Below are 16,347 nucleotides of genomic sequence, written 5' to 3' on the forward strand. Positions count from 1 at the left end.
TTTTATGACAGGCACGTTTGCAAACGCTGAAGAAAAGCTACAATCGAATTTTCTGGTAGAAGCAAAAGCAGTAACGTGAACTGCAAGAAAGGACCATTGTTCACTGCTCCTGGACACACCAAGAATAAAAAGTGCAGACTAACATGCCACAGATGTGCAAGAAAGCATGTTCCCAAGAATACAAGCACAGAGGAGCACATTCACTACGTATGGCTAATCACTATTCACAGCCTCATTTACATTCGTACAAAGACAACATAATGGCCAGCATCATTTTTGAGCAAACACAACTTGTCAATTTAGAAGCAATCCTGGAGCTAATAAAAAAAAGAAGATAAAAACAGCGCTTGGGTCCTGATATTCAGGGACACGGCCAGTGGCAAAAAACAAAAGTAAGGCACTGAAAATATTTGGTAGTTTTGATGTCACTTGCGATGCATCAGAGTTTCTACTAAGCAGCGGCACATATTAGCAAACATATCCACCTGCAGTAATAATGCAAAGCAGCGTCTAAATTTTTGCTATTCGTCGGTTTCACGGGGAGAACAAGGTCGCATACAATGACTTAAATGCCATCAAAGAATCTGCTAACACCAGAAGCTTACATGCGATTTCCCTGAAAGAATACAGCATGGTACAATGTCCAGTAAGACGATCTTGTTCTCCACGAAGACCATATAGACAATGTTCTTAATTGCAGAAAGTTATTCTACCATTTTCAAAAACAATCTTTTGTGGATGAAGTGAATTAAAACTAGCTCATCTGCTGTAGTTCTCCTAGTGGCCAACAAAAGCTGTAAAGCATTAGAAAAATAATGTACATATTTTCTTCCCTTTAATAACATGCATGAGATTAACAGAAACGAAAATGCACTGGCCATCAATTAGCTTCATGAGCCAAGTCTAAAACTTGGCTCTCGACTGCTGAAGACTACCAACTTCCAAGATAAATTACAATCTGAGCAATCAACAAATATCCAGATTGTATCATGACACTTTCCTTATTATAAAGATCATGGTCATAAATGCTTTGCCTGCTTTGAGACAATGGCATGGTAATCATGATCATATAATTGCCATAAGATAAGAAAGCATTTCAGGCGTCGTGAGTGTTTGCACATAAGGGGAGTGCTCATTTATGTATTTGCCACGTATTTATTTTTATTTGCACAGGCAATATTTAAAATATACAAAACATAGGCAAGGACAGAAAAGTAACAATGACAGACGCATGCACAAAATGCTCTTGTAGGAATAATTAGGCAAGCGCGCAGGTTACTAACAATCTGACAAGCAGTTAAAATAAAACCGAGATGCAGACATGCAGCTACAGGGGCATGCAAGAAACACACACACACACAGGTAGAGGAAACAAAATGAAAGAAGATTAAAATGAATGAATATTGCAGCACTCACCATTTTCTTCGTAGTGCCTCAACTTTTGCTCATAATGTTCTAACGGGTTGCTACTTCTGCAAACAAAAATGACCCTGTTTTGGTGGAAAGGAACTGCCGCGATCGAGAAGAACTTATGAAAATGCGGACAGCAATATAAAGGCAGCCAAGCAACTTTTCGCACGCGACCATGGCATTTCGCGTAGCGTGAGAACATACTGTACACCGCTCGCTGACGTTGCACGGTAGCGTTCAGAGAAAATTTTCTAACAGTTGAGGAAAACAAGCAACATTTCGTGAATCAGTACGAAAAGAAGAACACCATTGGCATTCGCAATGGAAGAAACCAATGATGCGGCGAAGAAACTTACGTAGCAACTTTAACAACCTCTGCATGATGAGTGAAGAATATATGAAACATACAAGACAATTCGAGCACTTATTTTTAAACAACGCATGTCCACATGTGGCATCAGTTCTGACAAACGCTACATCTTTCACGTAAAACTATAAACTGTTAAACGAGAAACTCATTTCACATTCTTCAACTATTGAAGCCTCTCACAGTAAAGCCAAGTGAGAGAATGCGAAAAATTGATAATGCAAACAGACGGGAGTGATTCTTAAGTACGTTCTCCATAACAACTCCAATATATACAGCAATCCTTACTTTTCGAAGTATGTTAGGCTGCAGAGGACAAAAAGGCATATTGTTATAAGACTGAATGCACCCTGGCTAACTATGAACCAGGACAAATGGCTGTTTCTGTAAATAAAAAATCAAGACACCCACACAACTTTTGCGGCAAATGTGCTGGCAAAGACGCAGATATGGGTGTGTTTGTGTGTGTGTGTATACATATCCACACCAAATAATCACTTATTACTATAACTAACCAGCGATTGAACGTAACACGCCTCTGCCCACAGAGACATTATTGAATCACACAGTAAAGCAGCCTAATGTGGGGCAATGACGAAAAAAATCTGCTAAAACAATTTTTGCGTTGGAAGCGTGCGTGCCCATGGCCACCGGATGAAAGAGCGCACGGGTACGACCCGTCGCGTGCTTCAAAACCGGCGTGACAGGTCTACCTAGTACCCGAATCATCGCTGCAGCGCCAAGGAGGTGGAGGGGGGCGAGACAGTTTTGACGAGCGCCTACAAAATCGCGTGCGCGGCACGCTTGCGGTAGTTACAATTGAGCACGTGCGTCCGTGTGCGACCCGCGAAATCTCTTAATATCCGTCTAGCACGTGCCCACCAGGTAATTACAGTTCTTGCTTTTACATAGCTGCAGCCCTTGCAAATTTTCGATATTGTCTTGACCGAGATGAATGGAGCCTTGCACACCGATAGGTTTCACGGAAGTAAGAATTGTGAGGTCATTTTACTCGGATCCTACAAGATCGCAAATAACTGATCTGGAAGAGCTACACCTTTCCTAATGCATCAAAATTCATTAGAGTAAATGCGAGTATGTCACTTCAGAAAACGTTGCTTCAGATTTATTCATTTCATTTAAAATAAGCTACCTCAGCATTTGCAGTTGACACTGTTAATTTAACACAAAATAAGATAGACTTTTTACTTCCTCCAAACACATCTATAGTATTCATACAATACAGCATCAGATGCAACAACCACGAAATATACTTAGCATGCGTGTGATCTCATAACAATGAACTCGAGCGTCTGAAATTTCAGTGACTGTAACTTCAGCACCGGCGAGTGAGCGATTAGTTATGAAGTAATATGAAAACTGTGAGACGAAAAGAGCGATGAAAGGCTGAGAAATGCCAACACAAATGTTTGCGTTCCTACGCTTTTTGAATGTTTTTCTCTATTTTCGTCACGACATTCTTAATAATAATGCAACTTATTCAACCTTACATCCAACAGTGAACACATAATTGAAACAAATTGCGTGAAAATATTTTACTTATTCTCAATTCAGGCCTGATCCTGGTATATTTTAAATTTTTTTTCCTCCTTTAAACCTTTACGTAAAAAACCAGTTAAAAATTGCTTCACAGCTGGGTAGGCAATATCTTCAGGGAGAATATTAGTGCATATTAGTTGGCGACACTCAGTCACACACAAAAGGTGCCCCGTTTCGCAGCCGACAAGCATATGTTTATGTTCACTCCCCCCCAACCGCTGGCTGCAAACGTTGTTGCATCCAGGAGTTTTGACACCACCTTCCCGTTTTCTCTTATCTCTAGCTTTCTCTTTATTTAATTCCCGCCTTATCTCTAGTTTCCTTCTATAATGCCTGCCTTTAAGCCCTTGGCACCTTTGTCATTAGTTCCGGTTATTTCCGAATGCTGTCGCGTTGTGGACGTCGTGCATCTCCCAGAAGGCCATGTGGAACCGATGTTAGTTTTTCGTAAAACAGCTTGACCACCCCTTCCAGTGAAGTAGTTCGGCTGCCTGTGGTTATTTGCGGAACGCCACACAGACTCAAACTTACACCTGCAAAACATGCGAAGGCAAAAAAAAGGTGCCGAAAAGCAGCTGGTGGGCGACAAAATCTTATATTTGAAAAAAAATATATATATATATATATATATATATATACACATATACTGGCAGCTGACACACATGTTGAGAGCCTCTAGCCGGGAGATTGTAAAGAAGGTCGTTTTGGAAAGAGCTGCCGTAGGGAGAAAAAAAATGGCATAAACCATCTACTATAATCGTCTCTGTTTACTTTTCACATTATTTCTTATTGTTTTTTTGTTCTGCCTCAATCTTGTGCACCCAGCTTTTGGCTTATGTGTCTATAGACAATAAAATCATCCATTCGGTATTTTCATATTGGTCTCTCTACAGGCACTGGCAAATCCCGATAGTACTCCTGCGCGCTTGTCGTCTGGCAGTCTCCGCCATGCTGTTCTGTTATTCATTACCGTTTATTTGTTCTACTATGTATCATAGACAAACTGGCACCTGTGCTCGCTGAAACCAAGGCACGTGTACTTGACTGCCCTACAGCAGCCATGGTTTTGTGATGTGTAAATATTAAAACGTGGCTGTCACTTACTGACCCAGCCGTGTATATTATATACACACATACACACAGTTATACCTGGATATAACGAAATTGATGAATTCCCGGAAAGTTCGTTATAAAAAGAATTTCGTTATATGCAGGTTCGGTACGAAAGTTCCGAAAATAAACGCCAAATTAAACAAAAGGGGGAGCGACGGCAGAGCTAACCCAAAATACCTATTTTACAGAAAAAACTGCGTTATTATTGCGATAGCAATTGTATGGACACTCTCTGCGGGTTTTTGTTGTCGCCGCCATGTTCCGTAACAATCCAAATTGATAACATGCCCCGTGCATAGCAACTTTTACGAGTGCATAAAAGCGCGCAAGCGCTGCTGAAGCAGAGATCAAATGAGTCAGTCCATCTCTATCGAGTAGAAAGTGCATAACATCTCCCGCGTGTCAGAACTGCCGTCGAATGCTGAAACATAAAGTAAACCCCCTGTCTTAAACAAGCATGAAACAACGCGAGGAGGGGGGGGGGGCCGCTTGAGTAGCAATAATGAACTTTGACTTTAAGGGCGGTCGCGATCACTGGCGCTTGCTGTCTCAGCTGATATCAGTGCAGTTTCAACGCGAAGACACTGTGTGAAAAAAGCGAAATGAGTTTTGTGCGCTCGGCAAACCCAATCGCTCCGGTCAAAGTCGAAAGCGCGCGATTCTCCCCACCGAAGGTTAAGCGCGCGCGCAGAAGCATCACCCCCCACCCCCCCTGCATTCGCGGGGCAAGGTACGCGTGGGAAATAAGCACGCGTCGGCGCATGGTGACGAGCTGGGCGCCGAGCCCGGGCGGCTTTTTTTTTTTTTCTCGAGTTTTCATGTATATGGGTATGTACACATATAGGGTAAATGAAGGCGGAAAAAAACAAAAAAAAACAGCCGAGACTGTCTATATACATTATTGCTATCGCAATAAATAAAAGCAAAGCTGAACGTCGTCGGGGGACACACCATGCGTGCGCAGTGAAACTATGCACGCGCGCACGACATCGAAAACGAAATACGAACGACACAGACATCGCGGAAAACTATTAGGTAAAGCACCCTCCATATGCAGCGCGGCCCCACTTATGAGACGCTAACTAAAAGCGTGGCACTGCCAACACGCAAAAGTAGGGTTTTTTTTAGCAGGGAGGGGGGCGGGGGCACACCAGCGCATGCAATCGCGAAGCGAGAACGAGGGGCAATGCCTGCTCGTGGGGTGCAAGCCCACCTCACACGGACGAGGGCCACGTACCCGCCACTGCCGCTTCGCTGGGGCGGCCGCGCAAGATGCATGCTCGTAGCAAAATGCCAAAATGCGGAGCAAAATTCCTAGATTGTCCTAGATTATAATATATATATATATATACACACACTGGGGAAGTGAATGCCACGCATAAATAAATATAGCTTGAGTTTATCCCTGCAATTTGATGATTTTGTTTCAGGAGTTGATGCCTATTATATTCAGCGTCGTCATTGCTCTAGATACAAGCCACTCCACGCCAGTGAAGCTGAATTACTTTCTATAACATGAAAAATATTCAAATCATATTAAAAGAAAAACGGCGCACAAAAAGACGGAGACAAAGAAGAGAACCACACACAGCAGCGCTGTGTGTGGTTCTCTTCTTTGTCTTCGTCTTTTTGTGCGCCGCTTTTCTTTTAATATGAATATACACCAACTCGCCCAACGCTCTATTCTGTTACAATATATTGAAATCATGTTTCTTTTATATGTTTTCAGCATATAAAAACTATGAATGTATATTTCCAAGTGTCCTAAAAATTAGTTGTCAAGCATTCTGCCTGAAAAAATGCGAAGGTGCTGAATTAACATCGCGAAAATTGAAATACTTTAGTTTAACACATCTTCATAAGTAGAACAACATTGTCACGCATTCAGTGCCATATAATTCTGCTACATCCATTGTAGATATTTTTTGAGCCTCAAAGCAAAAAGCTGGTTCTGAAAAAGAAAAAAAAAAGTGAGATGCTCGGCACGCACACGAAAATTCAATTCAAGATAGTGCCTACGTACTCTACTAAATACGCAATATGTAATTACTGCGATAAATGAGATAAAAAAACTGATTAGAACAACTGAGTGCGTCGCTGTTGTGACAACTATCAGCTAATTTGCTGCGGCTGCTGCCCGAGGGAGCCGCCACCACGCGTTTTCCCGTCACTCCTGTCCTCGCCTCGTCGCACTGCAGCGGCCGCAACTGCAACTACGGCTGTCCCATTGAAAGCCGCTCGACGCAGCGGGCCGTACCGCGCGTTTTTTCATCCAGCGGCCGTGGCGTGCCGATGCAGCAGAACACAAATGCGCCCGTTACAAAAGCCAAAGAAAGACCCAGTTAGAACCTTAACGAATTGTAACACTGCTAGTGTTAAAACATGCCGTAAGCAGCTCTTCTAAACAGCTCGTTACAAACAGATTAAAATATTTTGTATACGCCCCAGGTCGATGTGACAAGGAATCGATGCTTTAGCTCGACCACGCCACCATTTTCGACAAAGCAGGATTTGTGCCAGCGAGCATGAACTCGAGGCTGTTTTTGCCACAACAACGGAGGCAATCTAAAAGCTGCCAGCTGATGCTGCTAGTGTCACTGGTTACATCTTGGCTTAGCTAATCACTGGCTGCAGTCCCATTTCAGGCTTACAAATTTCACATTCGTTCCAATGGTACATACTAAGCAGTTCGAGACATGAAAGCTGGTTGCCACACCATTAAACACGATAAGAGATTGTCCGTCACTCCCATACAAACTATCCTGCACTCCTGAGTTGAGCTTTGAGGGACGTTGACCACAAGAAAATAATGCAGTGGTCACGTCGTGCACTCAGCTTGCAGGGGGAGGGGAAGGTAAATTTGTACTGCAGGTGAATATGCCTTTAGGGGGCCAAGAATTTCTAACCATCACTGAAACTTGGCCGGTAAAAAATTACAGCTACCTGAAGTCTTCGCAACCACAGGGACATTGTAGTGGTGAAAGCAACTTTCGTTAGAGAAGACCCACGTTTGAACAAAAAGATAAGTGTGCGTTTGCAAATAAAGGACAACATTGGCTCTTGTATGCCAGCTTGCCATTCCTGATCATGATTACTCGACACTGTGCTTTTTATCCTGCCCAGGCTAACATGTTAGCAACATAGACTGGACAAAAGGCTACAATGCGCCGCTGTAGCACTTGCTGACACCGATTTATATTTCTGTTTACACGAGCCTACGCAAGCTTAGCAACCACTACGGTCACTCAGTTATACAGACTTCAATGTGGTGCTATCATCCAGTGCACAGAACCCATGACCAACAGTGAAAAAACTGCCTGGTGCTGTGCAAATGTCCTCACTTTTTAACGCTAACTTGTGCACACCATGTCAGTGAAATGTGTGCTGCGAAGAAAATTATCTTCCCTGCTATCTGATCCCTCACTTTAACTGTTAAAACAACCATGTGAAGTAATGAGACAACGAATTCAAGAAAGTCATAAATGGCTTCGTTTGTAGCTCTCACTGAGGTGTGGTGAGATAAATGCAAACGAAAATGAATGAAGAAAGGTTTGCCAGCAATAGGGGCTGAACGAAATATCCCGTCGTATTAATAAAAAAAAGAGAAATAGGAGAAGGAGCTAGACATAGTTATCGCACACATCCATTTTTCTTGGATTGTGTAAATATTTGAGATTATCCTGTGGTGTCCCTCAAAGTGTAGATTCTGATACCTGCACTAAATCACCCACTCGCCACATAGATATGCTTAAGCACAGGGCCGCTGCGCTCGTAGTGTTTTTTTGTTTGGAGATGAGAAACACAACTTACATTTTCTTCTGCAGCTTTTCAAAAGCAGTAGACGCCTCCTTCAGACCATCCTGCGGAGCAAGAATAAAAGTGATAAGCAAACACTGGCATAGCCAGGAGGGTTCGAACAACGTGAAATATTTTCAATTTCACATATGCTTATATACACACACACATATAAACACCTGCATGAATACGCATAAAAGTTGGCTGACCCCATTGGAGTTCAAACGAGAGAGCCAGTTTGAACCCCACACTGTTTCTAAAGGCCAATGTTGGCCACTGACATTAATAACCGCCTCAAACTGCACTTTAAAGTGAAATCTGAGGCTGAATAGTTCCCATATACACTCCGTTTGGGACCTATAGACCGTTTCATCAAGCGAAGAGGATTGGACTAGCAACCAGCGCTTTTCACCATTCTGGAGCGTGCCGACAGCTTAGAGTGTAAAGGTTTATGCTTGGATTAGTGGGGTTTTCGAACAATATTATTCATTTCATTTATTGATTTACAGAGTACCTACAACGCCATATAGGCATTACATAGGGGGAGAACAAAAAACAATCAGCACTAAGGAATTCGTAGCAAAACAGCAGATTAGGTCGAACTGCAGATTTTCTTCTCTTTTATTGCGATGTCAGCCACCGAAACGTCAATGAGAAGCCACTGTTCCCTTTTTGCTTTTTCTAACAACTGTTTAAGGAATTAAAGATATCGATAGACATGTCCCTCTAGGGGGACATTCTTTCGCAATGCCAGCATGAACAAATAGGAAAACTTGCACGAAAGCAGCGCTTTACATGTTAGTGAACGCCTTGCTGCCCGTCGTCAGTACTGAAGGCTGAATGCATGCGTCATGTGTGTGCAATGCAAGATGCTTACTTCATAACTGTTGCGATAAGCTGTGATTCCTGAACACTTAGAATATTATTATTGTGTGCACACTACCCGCGTACTTGCAAAACAATCGGAGCATTTACAAATATCGATGGCTCCATCGCCAACCGTTATAGATAACATGGTGAGTGGCCGGGCAGTGTGCTCGTTTGTTGCGGCTTCGTGCCAGGGGCGATTTTCAGCCGCCGAGTCTCGCGAAGTGCTTTGCTTGAAATTGTTGCGGCATCATGATTGCTCATCACGATAGTCTTTACCTCGCCACTCGCGCAGCGCACGCCAAGACTTTCTCGCTAAGAGCGAGAAAGAGAACGCACTACGATTTCGGCTAGAGAGAGAGGATGACGCAGCCTCGTTTAGTCTTTCGCTTCACCTTGCAAAGTGGCAACGGCGACGGCACAGTCACTTCGGCCACCATCACATCTCTCTCATTCACTGCAATCTATTGTGTTGTTTATGTTACTTTCCGAAACAAACACTGACATGCACATTCGTCGCTACACCACTCCCAAAGCTCTGTTGTTTACCCTGTAGTTCTGCTACTATACGCCCTACGTTATTTCTTCCTAACATGAGGATTGCTTACCAATAAAATAGGACTCCGTACGATGGGATTCAATTTACCCCTTCCGGTGGTTCTTTCTTTTGGAGCTAAAGCACTGGATTTTCGCCACAAGAGCATTTGCAATGCCGTACGTGATTTACTACGCGAGACGGACGAATTGAATGCTAAGGTTGTCGAAATCAAGCTTATTCTCCCACAACATTAGTCTTTTTTTTTCATGAGTTAAACTAATAAGTTATTTTGGAAACAATTCATCCCTTAAAATCTTTAGATAATAAACGAATTCATTCATATAACAAGGCACCCCCCATTTCATGGCCGATCCTCCATGGTAGGTTAGGCCATTTTAATAAGGGTCAACCAAACGACCAACGCCAGCTTAATCCAACCAAGTGCACATAGCGCTACTGGACTGCTAGTTGTGTTTAAGGTAATATATTATGCTAAGTTACTTAGCTTACCCCCTATCTGATGGTCCTATCAATCCAACAAAGCACTAATTGACCTCGCATTGCATTCCTCAAAACTGCGAAGAGTAGATGGCGGGTTAATAATATGCCTATTAAAACGTTCTATCAGTCTCGAGCTGAATTGAAATGCCTCGCATACATTTCTTTCCTCAGAAGCTCTATGGCAGCAGAAACATCACGCGCAAAATCATTGCACCAGCAGAAGTGATGCCTCAGAGTAATTCAAGCATGCAGCCTCAGAGTGCGAGACAGCAGATGGAGTGGGAACCAAACACTTTTTACTTCCGAAGGATTGGTCATTGCAGTTTTTGGACCTTAACCTGACGATCTTGGATCATCATGTATGCTGTGCGTACCTCCCACGTAGTAAGAAAGATTTGTTTTTCTACGACTAAGCGCATTCCAAGACTGTGAAGGGCAGAATCGCTCTGCTTTGCTTGAAGTTGGCATTACGCAGTTGGCATTACACAGATCATGTGAGCATGTTACACAGGCTAGCTTTTTGAATAAGCTTCAAAGACTTTCCAAGGCCGGCAACCCTCAGTCTGTTGCTAGTTCCATGGTGGAATCCCTGCTGCAGAAGTTGAAAGGTAGCGCTGCCAATGCAAATGCACGCCCAAAGGAGCATGGCGTCAACATGGCGTCAACGTCTCCTGCGCATGGGCGTCAACATCTCCTTTTTGAGATTTAAGCGCCCAGCCGTAATAAGAACTCAACTTTGTGATGAGGTCCCCGGTGAGCTTTCCCCTTCCTCCAAGGGTTTCACAAGCACCTCCTTTTTGTCTTGCTACTAAATTGCGTAGGGCAGTGCCCATACACTTTTGGACGTGATTGACACAGTCCTCCTTCAGTACTTTTATGAAGCCGTAGACATCCCCTTCTTGCAAAGCTAGAAAGGTGTGGCTGTCACCATCTGACAAGAGTGTCGCGTGTATTTCAGGCCATTTTTTTTAGGGACCTCTCAAAGAGGAGCACAGCTGCCTGAACTTCCGTTTCGCCAGCTTTTTTGTAGTAATTTTTTTTTTTTGGCACACGTGGGTGTCCTGCCAAGCCTGATATGCTGGGTCGTCTTCCTTCGGTCCACGCTCACACCCGGCACAGTAGTTACTCAAAACTACGTAGTCAAGCACTAGGCCAGTGAAGAGCTTGATCACTGCACCCACGCATATGTGGGACGAGTGCCCGCACGACATCCACGAGCTGTCGTACGAGACTGCAATACTATCAGCATAGTCAATATGCAGCTCCTTGTACAGCTCGCGAACTGCACTCGCGCACTCGCCCATCACTTTTTCGGCCGCGCGATTAGCTGCAGGTGTCAATTTTTGCTTCACATATTTTTGCCGCATTTTCTTGTGAAGTCTGTGATGAGATATATTCATGGTCGAAAATATATCATTCATAGCCGCTTGACGGTTCCCTGTAGCCTGCATGGCTCGAGCGATGAGGATATCGACGGTGAACGAATTCACTTTTTGTGTGCCATTTACTCGCGGAGAGCTTCAAGCTTGCGCGATGTCGCCACAGTTCATGCAACGTGCACACACCTTCACAGCAAGGCCGTATTGCCTCTTCTGTCTGTGAATACTGACGCTTCCGTGGCAAATTTTACATCTCATGGCATCGAGCAGTTGACCGATGCAGCTAAGATCGGCGGTTAAAAAACTTGCCTCCTCTTCGCTTTGCTCCAGGGGGAGCGCCACCGGCCGATGCGTCGTTCCTCAAAAACTCAAATTTTTCTCTTCGACGCTGCCGTCGATGCCAGTTCCTGCAGCCTCGAATTAGCCTTTGTACGCCTTACTTGCAGCTCCGATTCCGTTAGCAAGGTTGTGTCACGGCGGACGCAACCACTGCTTTGTGAAGCGTCGGTGGCCGGCGGACCCACTGGGCCTAACTCCCCGTCGACTGTCTCGGGCGCCTCGGCGATTCCTTTGCCGTCGGCAGACGCGGAAGAGATGGCGGTCGTGGATTCTCGATGTGCACAATGTTCATCTGCATGTTCCGATGATGGATGTGCCGGCGATGCGTCAAATTTGGGAACATCGCAGTCTGGCGAGGCCGTCAAGCTTGCGTCGGCCGCATCGGCAGCGCGAACCATCCCGTTCTTCATTGACGCTACTCGCCAAAAGATGCGCCTTGAAGTTGTTCGCCTGAGCCTTTCTTCATTTTTTACCAAACTTATGACGGGTGTGAAACTTTCGCGGTGATCCCAGCATTGCAACAACTTCAATCGCGAGCACGCTGTCAAAGCACAGGCGGTATAGCGGCACAACACGTTGTTCACGCGTCGAGCAGACGATGCGAGCCCAATCAGCCAATGAAGTAGCCACCTCATGGTCACGTGCACTGAACAACAAATAGCGCCGCGTACATTGTTTTTTTTTCGGTTGCTTTTTTGCGCAGCAAAGTTGCTCGAGCGGGAATAGAAAAATGAAGAAACGCGCTTTCAAACGAGACCAAGATCGCGGCTATGCCTTTCGACAAACGGTAGCTCTGCGTCGCGAAAGAAGTGGTTTTTTCGTCAAATTCTGCACAAATCGAGCTCGCGAGTCCTCTTTGTAATGATATAACAAGTAAATTATCGCTTTCTGGAGTCTGAAAATTGGCAGGCAGGTGTAAAAATGCTTGCAGAATTCAAAAATGCCATTGAAAAAAAAACTGTTTTTTCACAATTTTTCGGTCCCAAAGACCCGTCCGCCCCCTTAAGGGGGCAGACTGGTCTTGGACATTTTTTGTTTATTTCTTCAGTGATCTTGATAAAACTGCACAGGGTTATGCAGTTTTTTCTGCTGATTTCAAATATTTAATTAGTTTTCATGTAACTCACTTTGTTCCTGAGATAACTTAAGTTCCTCCCCTATTGTTTAAGGCCACCATAGAAAAAAAAGTGCTTAATTAAAAGCGATATTTAGGATATGCCAACATAGACTAATGACTATAGAGTGAAAGTATGGAAGAGGTTTTTTTGCAGCAAAATGAACTATACACTTTCAAAAGCAGTTTGAATTGTGTTACAATTTTGATTGGTAATTAATTAAAAAGGCGTGTGCTCTAAATTCTGCTCCCATACTTGCATTCTAAACACATACAGGTTTCCACTGCAAAAAGAATTATTCTTGTACCTGCCCTAGCTGCAGAGATATTGAGGCCTCAAAATTGAATAGTCACAAAATTACTTTTTTGAGAAAAATGGAAAAAAGTGAAAACCACGGTTTCTTCAAAAAGTAACAATCATGGTGCGCATGTTTTGCAATCCTCATGAGAGGGCTCATAAATTGGTAGTAGAGCTTTAGACAAAGGTGCTGGCAAATTATAAAGAAGTCTCAAAGTCGGTTCCCCATTTTTTTGCAGGTTCTGCATGTTAACAGCACCAAGAATCTGCACAGTTAAAATGACATTACAAAAAAATTACTACTTCCTGGTGCGGGAAAATTTGCAGAGAGATAGGAAAGTACCTGCCGAAACCAAATATGTCAATTTTAAAAAATGAATTTTTTTGTCACTTTTTCGTCCCAAAGAGCAGTCTGCCCCCTTAAGCCAGAGGTGGTCCCTTATGTGCACTGCATGGGCCATAACCTCGAGAAGGTGGCTGCCCGTTACGGCAACCCAGTCGTTTTTTCAGCTCCCAACAAGCTGGCTAAATTGTGCCTGCGTATCACATGTGATGAGCCAAGGGGCTACCAGAAGCAGCACACTAAACTATTTAGGCACTGCGCACAAGGGGTGGTATATGAGACACCTCAAAGCTGCGGAAAGTCCTACATCAGACAAATGGGACACTGCATCGATGAGAGAGAATGAGGGAACATGCCAATAGTTCAGGCAAAAGTGATTATGCAAATCTTTCTGCGCACTGTAAAGCCTGTGGATGTGTGCCATGCTTTGAGCAAATGGTGATTCTCTTGGTAGGAGTAGCAGACAAACAGCTAGCGAGCTCTTGGAAGCTTTTTTTTATCAAAAACAAAGGGCCCAATTGTATCAGTGAAACATCTATGACGTTTTATTCCACAGAAATGCGGTTTTTCGATTACTTATTGCCTTGACCATGTCGCTGTACGACATTCGTTGGCTGTGCACGCATGCTCGGAATCGTCTTCTTTTTTCCTGTGTGTTTTTTAGACTGTCATTAAACAGGTGGTAGTTGGCGTTGTTCTTTCTTCTCTTTTGCTCTTCCCGTTTCCCGAAACGTTTTTTGCGGCTCAGTCATCTGCACCAAGTAAGCACCAACTCTACCAAAAACAAATCCTTTTGAAAGTCATGATCCCCTTATTGCGCTGCCCAATAAAGCAGGGGCGAGTCGAGAAACTGAAATGTTGTTTCTGCAGGTCACAACGTGTACCTGTTGGTACAATCGACAACGCAGCAGATCATGGTTCTAACGAACTACGCGCTAGTGGGCGTCGGGGGAGCGTTTAGTTCTGCTTGGGCTCTCGACAACTGCCTGCTATGATGGCCGTGCGGAGGCTCACCAGTTGCAGTACACAGAGTGTCTAGGCACCTATAGGCAATTAGGCACGAACACCGAAAATAGGCATTGATAGGCATTATAAAAACATTTAAAAAAACCTTTGTTAACCTGTAAATCGTGCTCGTATATCAATGAGGAACGATAGGAATGCAAGGTACAAAATAGGCATTTCCTTAAAATCCGGTCTCTACTTATGAACAATATGGACGGCACAAAAAGCGTGTCCTTATGAAACTGACCTGCTGTGTGACGGATGTCACCACTCCATTGCTCTGCTCGACGGTGAAGGACGTTCCTTTGCTTGTGCCCATCATTTCAGATACATCACGAAGCACCACCATGGGGACGTGCCGCGAGTGCTTGTCCGACTTGCCGCCTCGACGCTTCTTAGGTGGAGACTGTCGTGTGGGTGCTCCAGAGCCATCCTAGACAAAAATTGAAAGAACAGTGATGTCCCTCTGACTTGATCTCATGATATCGTGACGGGGCGAGACATAGGTTTAATGTGTAACGACCACAGAGAATCGGCAGCCAAACAAGATGGCTGAGTCGCCTCTCGCGCTAGCGCTTAAGACACAATCATCTTCATCTTCGGAAAGTGCCAAGCTTGCTCATGTCGATGATGCACCATAATATCACACTCCCCGACGGAAGTGGCGTCCCGGCGCTTGGTATGGAGGCGGCGAACTAGCAGGGCGATATGGTTCAAGTCTGGAAGCGTGGACAACATCCGTCTGAAGTGAGAGGGCTGAAGAGGCATTGTTCAGGAATGTGACCTCGCAATTCAGGTCTCCGAGTTGTCGTAACACTTTGTAGGGGCCATTGTAGCATGACAGCAGCTTCTCTGATAAGCCGAATTGGCAGTTTGGTGTCCAGAGAAGGACAAAAGACCCCGGCGGGAAGTGCACGCTTTGGTGGAGACTGTCATAACGGTCTTTTTGGTGCTCTTGCAACCCGGTCATGGGCAAGCTGACGGGCTACATGGGCTCGAGAAACGACATCGCTGGCATACTCAGTAGACAAGGGAGCGGCCGAAGGAAGGAGAGTGTCAAATTGTAACGCTGGATGTCGGTCAAATGCCAAATAAAACAGTGAATAACTAGCAATGTCGTGCCGTGAAGAGTTCTACGCAAAGGTGACAAAAGGACAGCTTTGTCCCAGTAGCAGCAATCTGGTGAAAAGTACATTGACAGCATCTGCGTCAGCATTCGGTTGAGATGCTCGGCCGCACCATCTCTGGATGATAAGCGATGGTAAGCTTGTGCTCAGTGGAGCAGGCACAGAGGATGTCATCCAAAACACGTGAAAGGAAGCACCGAGTAAACCGGAATATAAGTCGAGATATTTTCAGTGAAATAATGAGCTAAAGTCGCCCCTCGTCTTATATAGTGGAGTCTAGCCGAAAGTGCGACACTGTCTGGCAACATGTGGCTTGCATGTGCTTGTGAAGCCTGATGCGGCCATATCCGCATCCAAATCTAATCGCAGTCTGTTTTTTTTTTTTTTCTCTCCGTCTGTTTTCTTTGTGTTCGTGATTTGCTTCCGATCTGTTCTGAGTTTTCGCTCCGCTTGACATTGCGCTGCATTTTTAGTGGCCTTTTTTTTTTATTTCACTGAATATGTCTAGCGGTGCGAGGAGGCAGTACTCAGCTGCGTTTAAAATAGATGTTGTTGAGTTCGCATAAGCGAACGGGAATATGGCAGCTCAGC

The 16,347-nt window shown here is 44.4% G+C and overlaps 2 protein-coding genes across 5 annotated transcripts in view; one reads left to right on the forward strand and one right to left on the reverse strand.

Annotated features, from left to right (window-relative positions):
* Nucleotides 1-16,347, forward strand: part of LOC142814300 (uncharacterized) — a 116,080-nt gene that overhangs the window by 91,297 nt on the left and 8,436 nt on the right. The gene's annotated exons all lie outside the window — the stretch shown is intronic.
* Nucleotides 1-16,347, reverse strand: part of LOC119172089 (uncharacterized) — a 78,299-nt gene that overhangs the window by 9,507 nt on the left and 52,445 nt on the right. For 2 of the 4 annotated variants that reach the window (XM_037423072.2, XM_037423071.2), the window contains 2 exons: nt 14,877-15,062; nt 8,261-8,310 (listed from right to left, as the gene is read on the reverse strand). In XM_037423072.2, the coding sequence (XP_037278969.2) occupies nt 8,261-8,310; nt 14,877-15,062 (236 nt within the window). Of the gene's footprint in view, nt 1-1,416; nt 1,473-8,260; nt 8,311-14,876; nt 15,063-16,347 lie in introns of all 4 variants that reach the window. The other 2 variants (XM_037423075.2, XM_037423073.2) reach the window with 2 other exon arrangements.

This window comes from Rhipicephalus microplus, chromosome 4 (assembly GCF_043290135.1).
Source record: "Rhipicephalus microplus isolate Deutch F79 chromosome 4, USDA_Rmic, whole genome shotgun sequence".
Taxonomy (NCBI): Eukaryota; Metazoa; Arthropoda; class Arachnida; order Ixodida; family Ixodidae; genus Rhipicephalus; species Rhipicephalus microplus.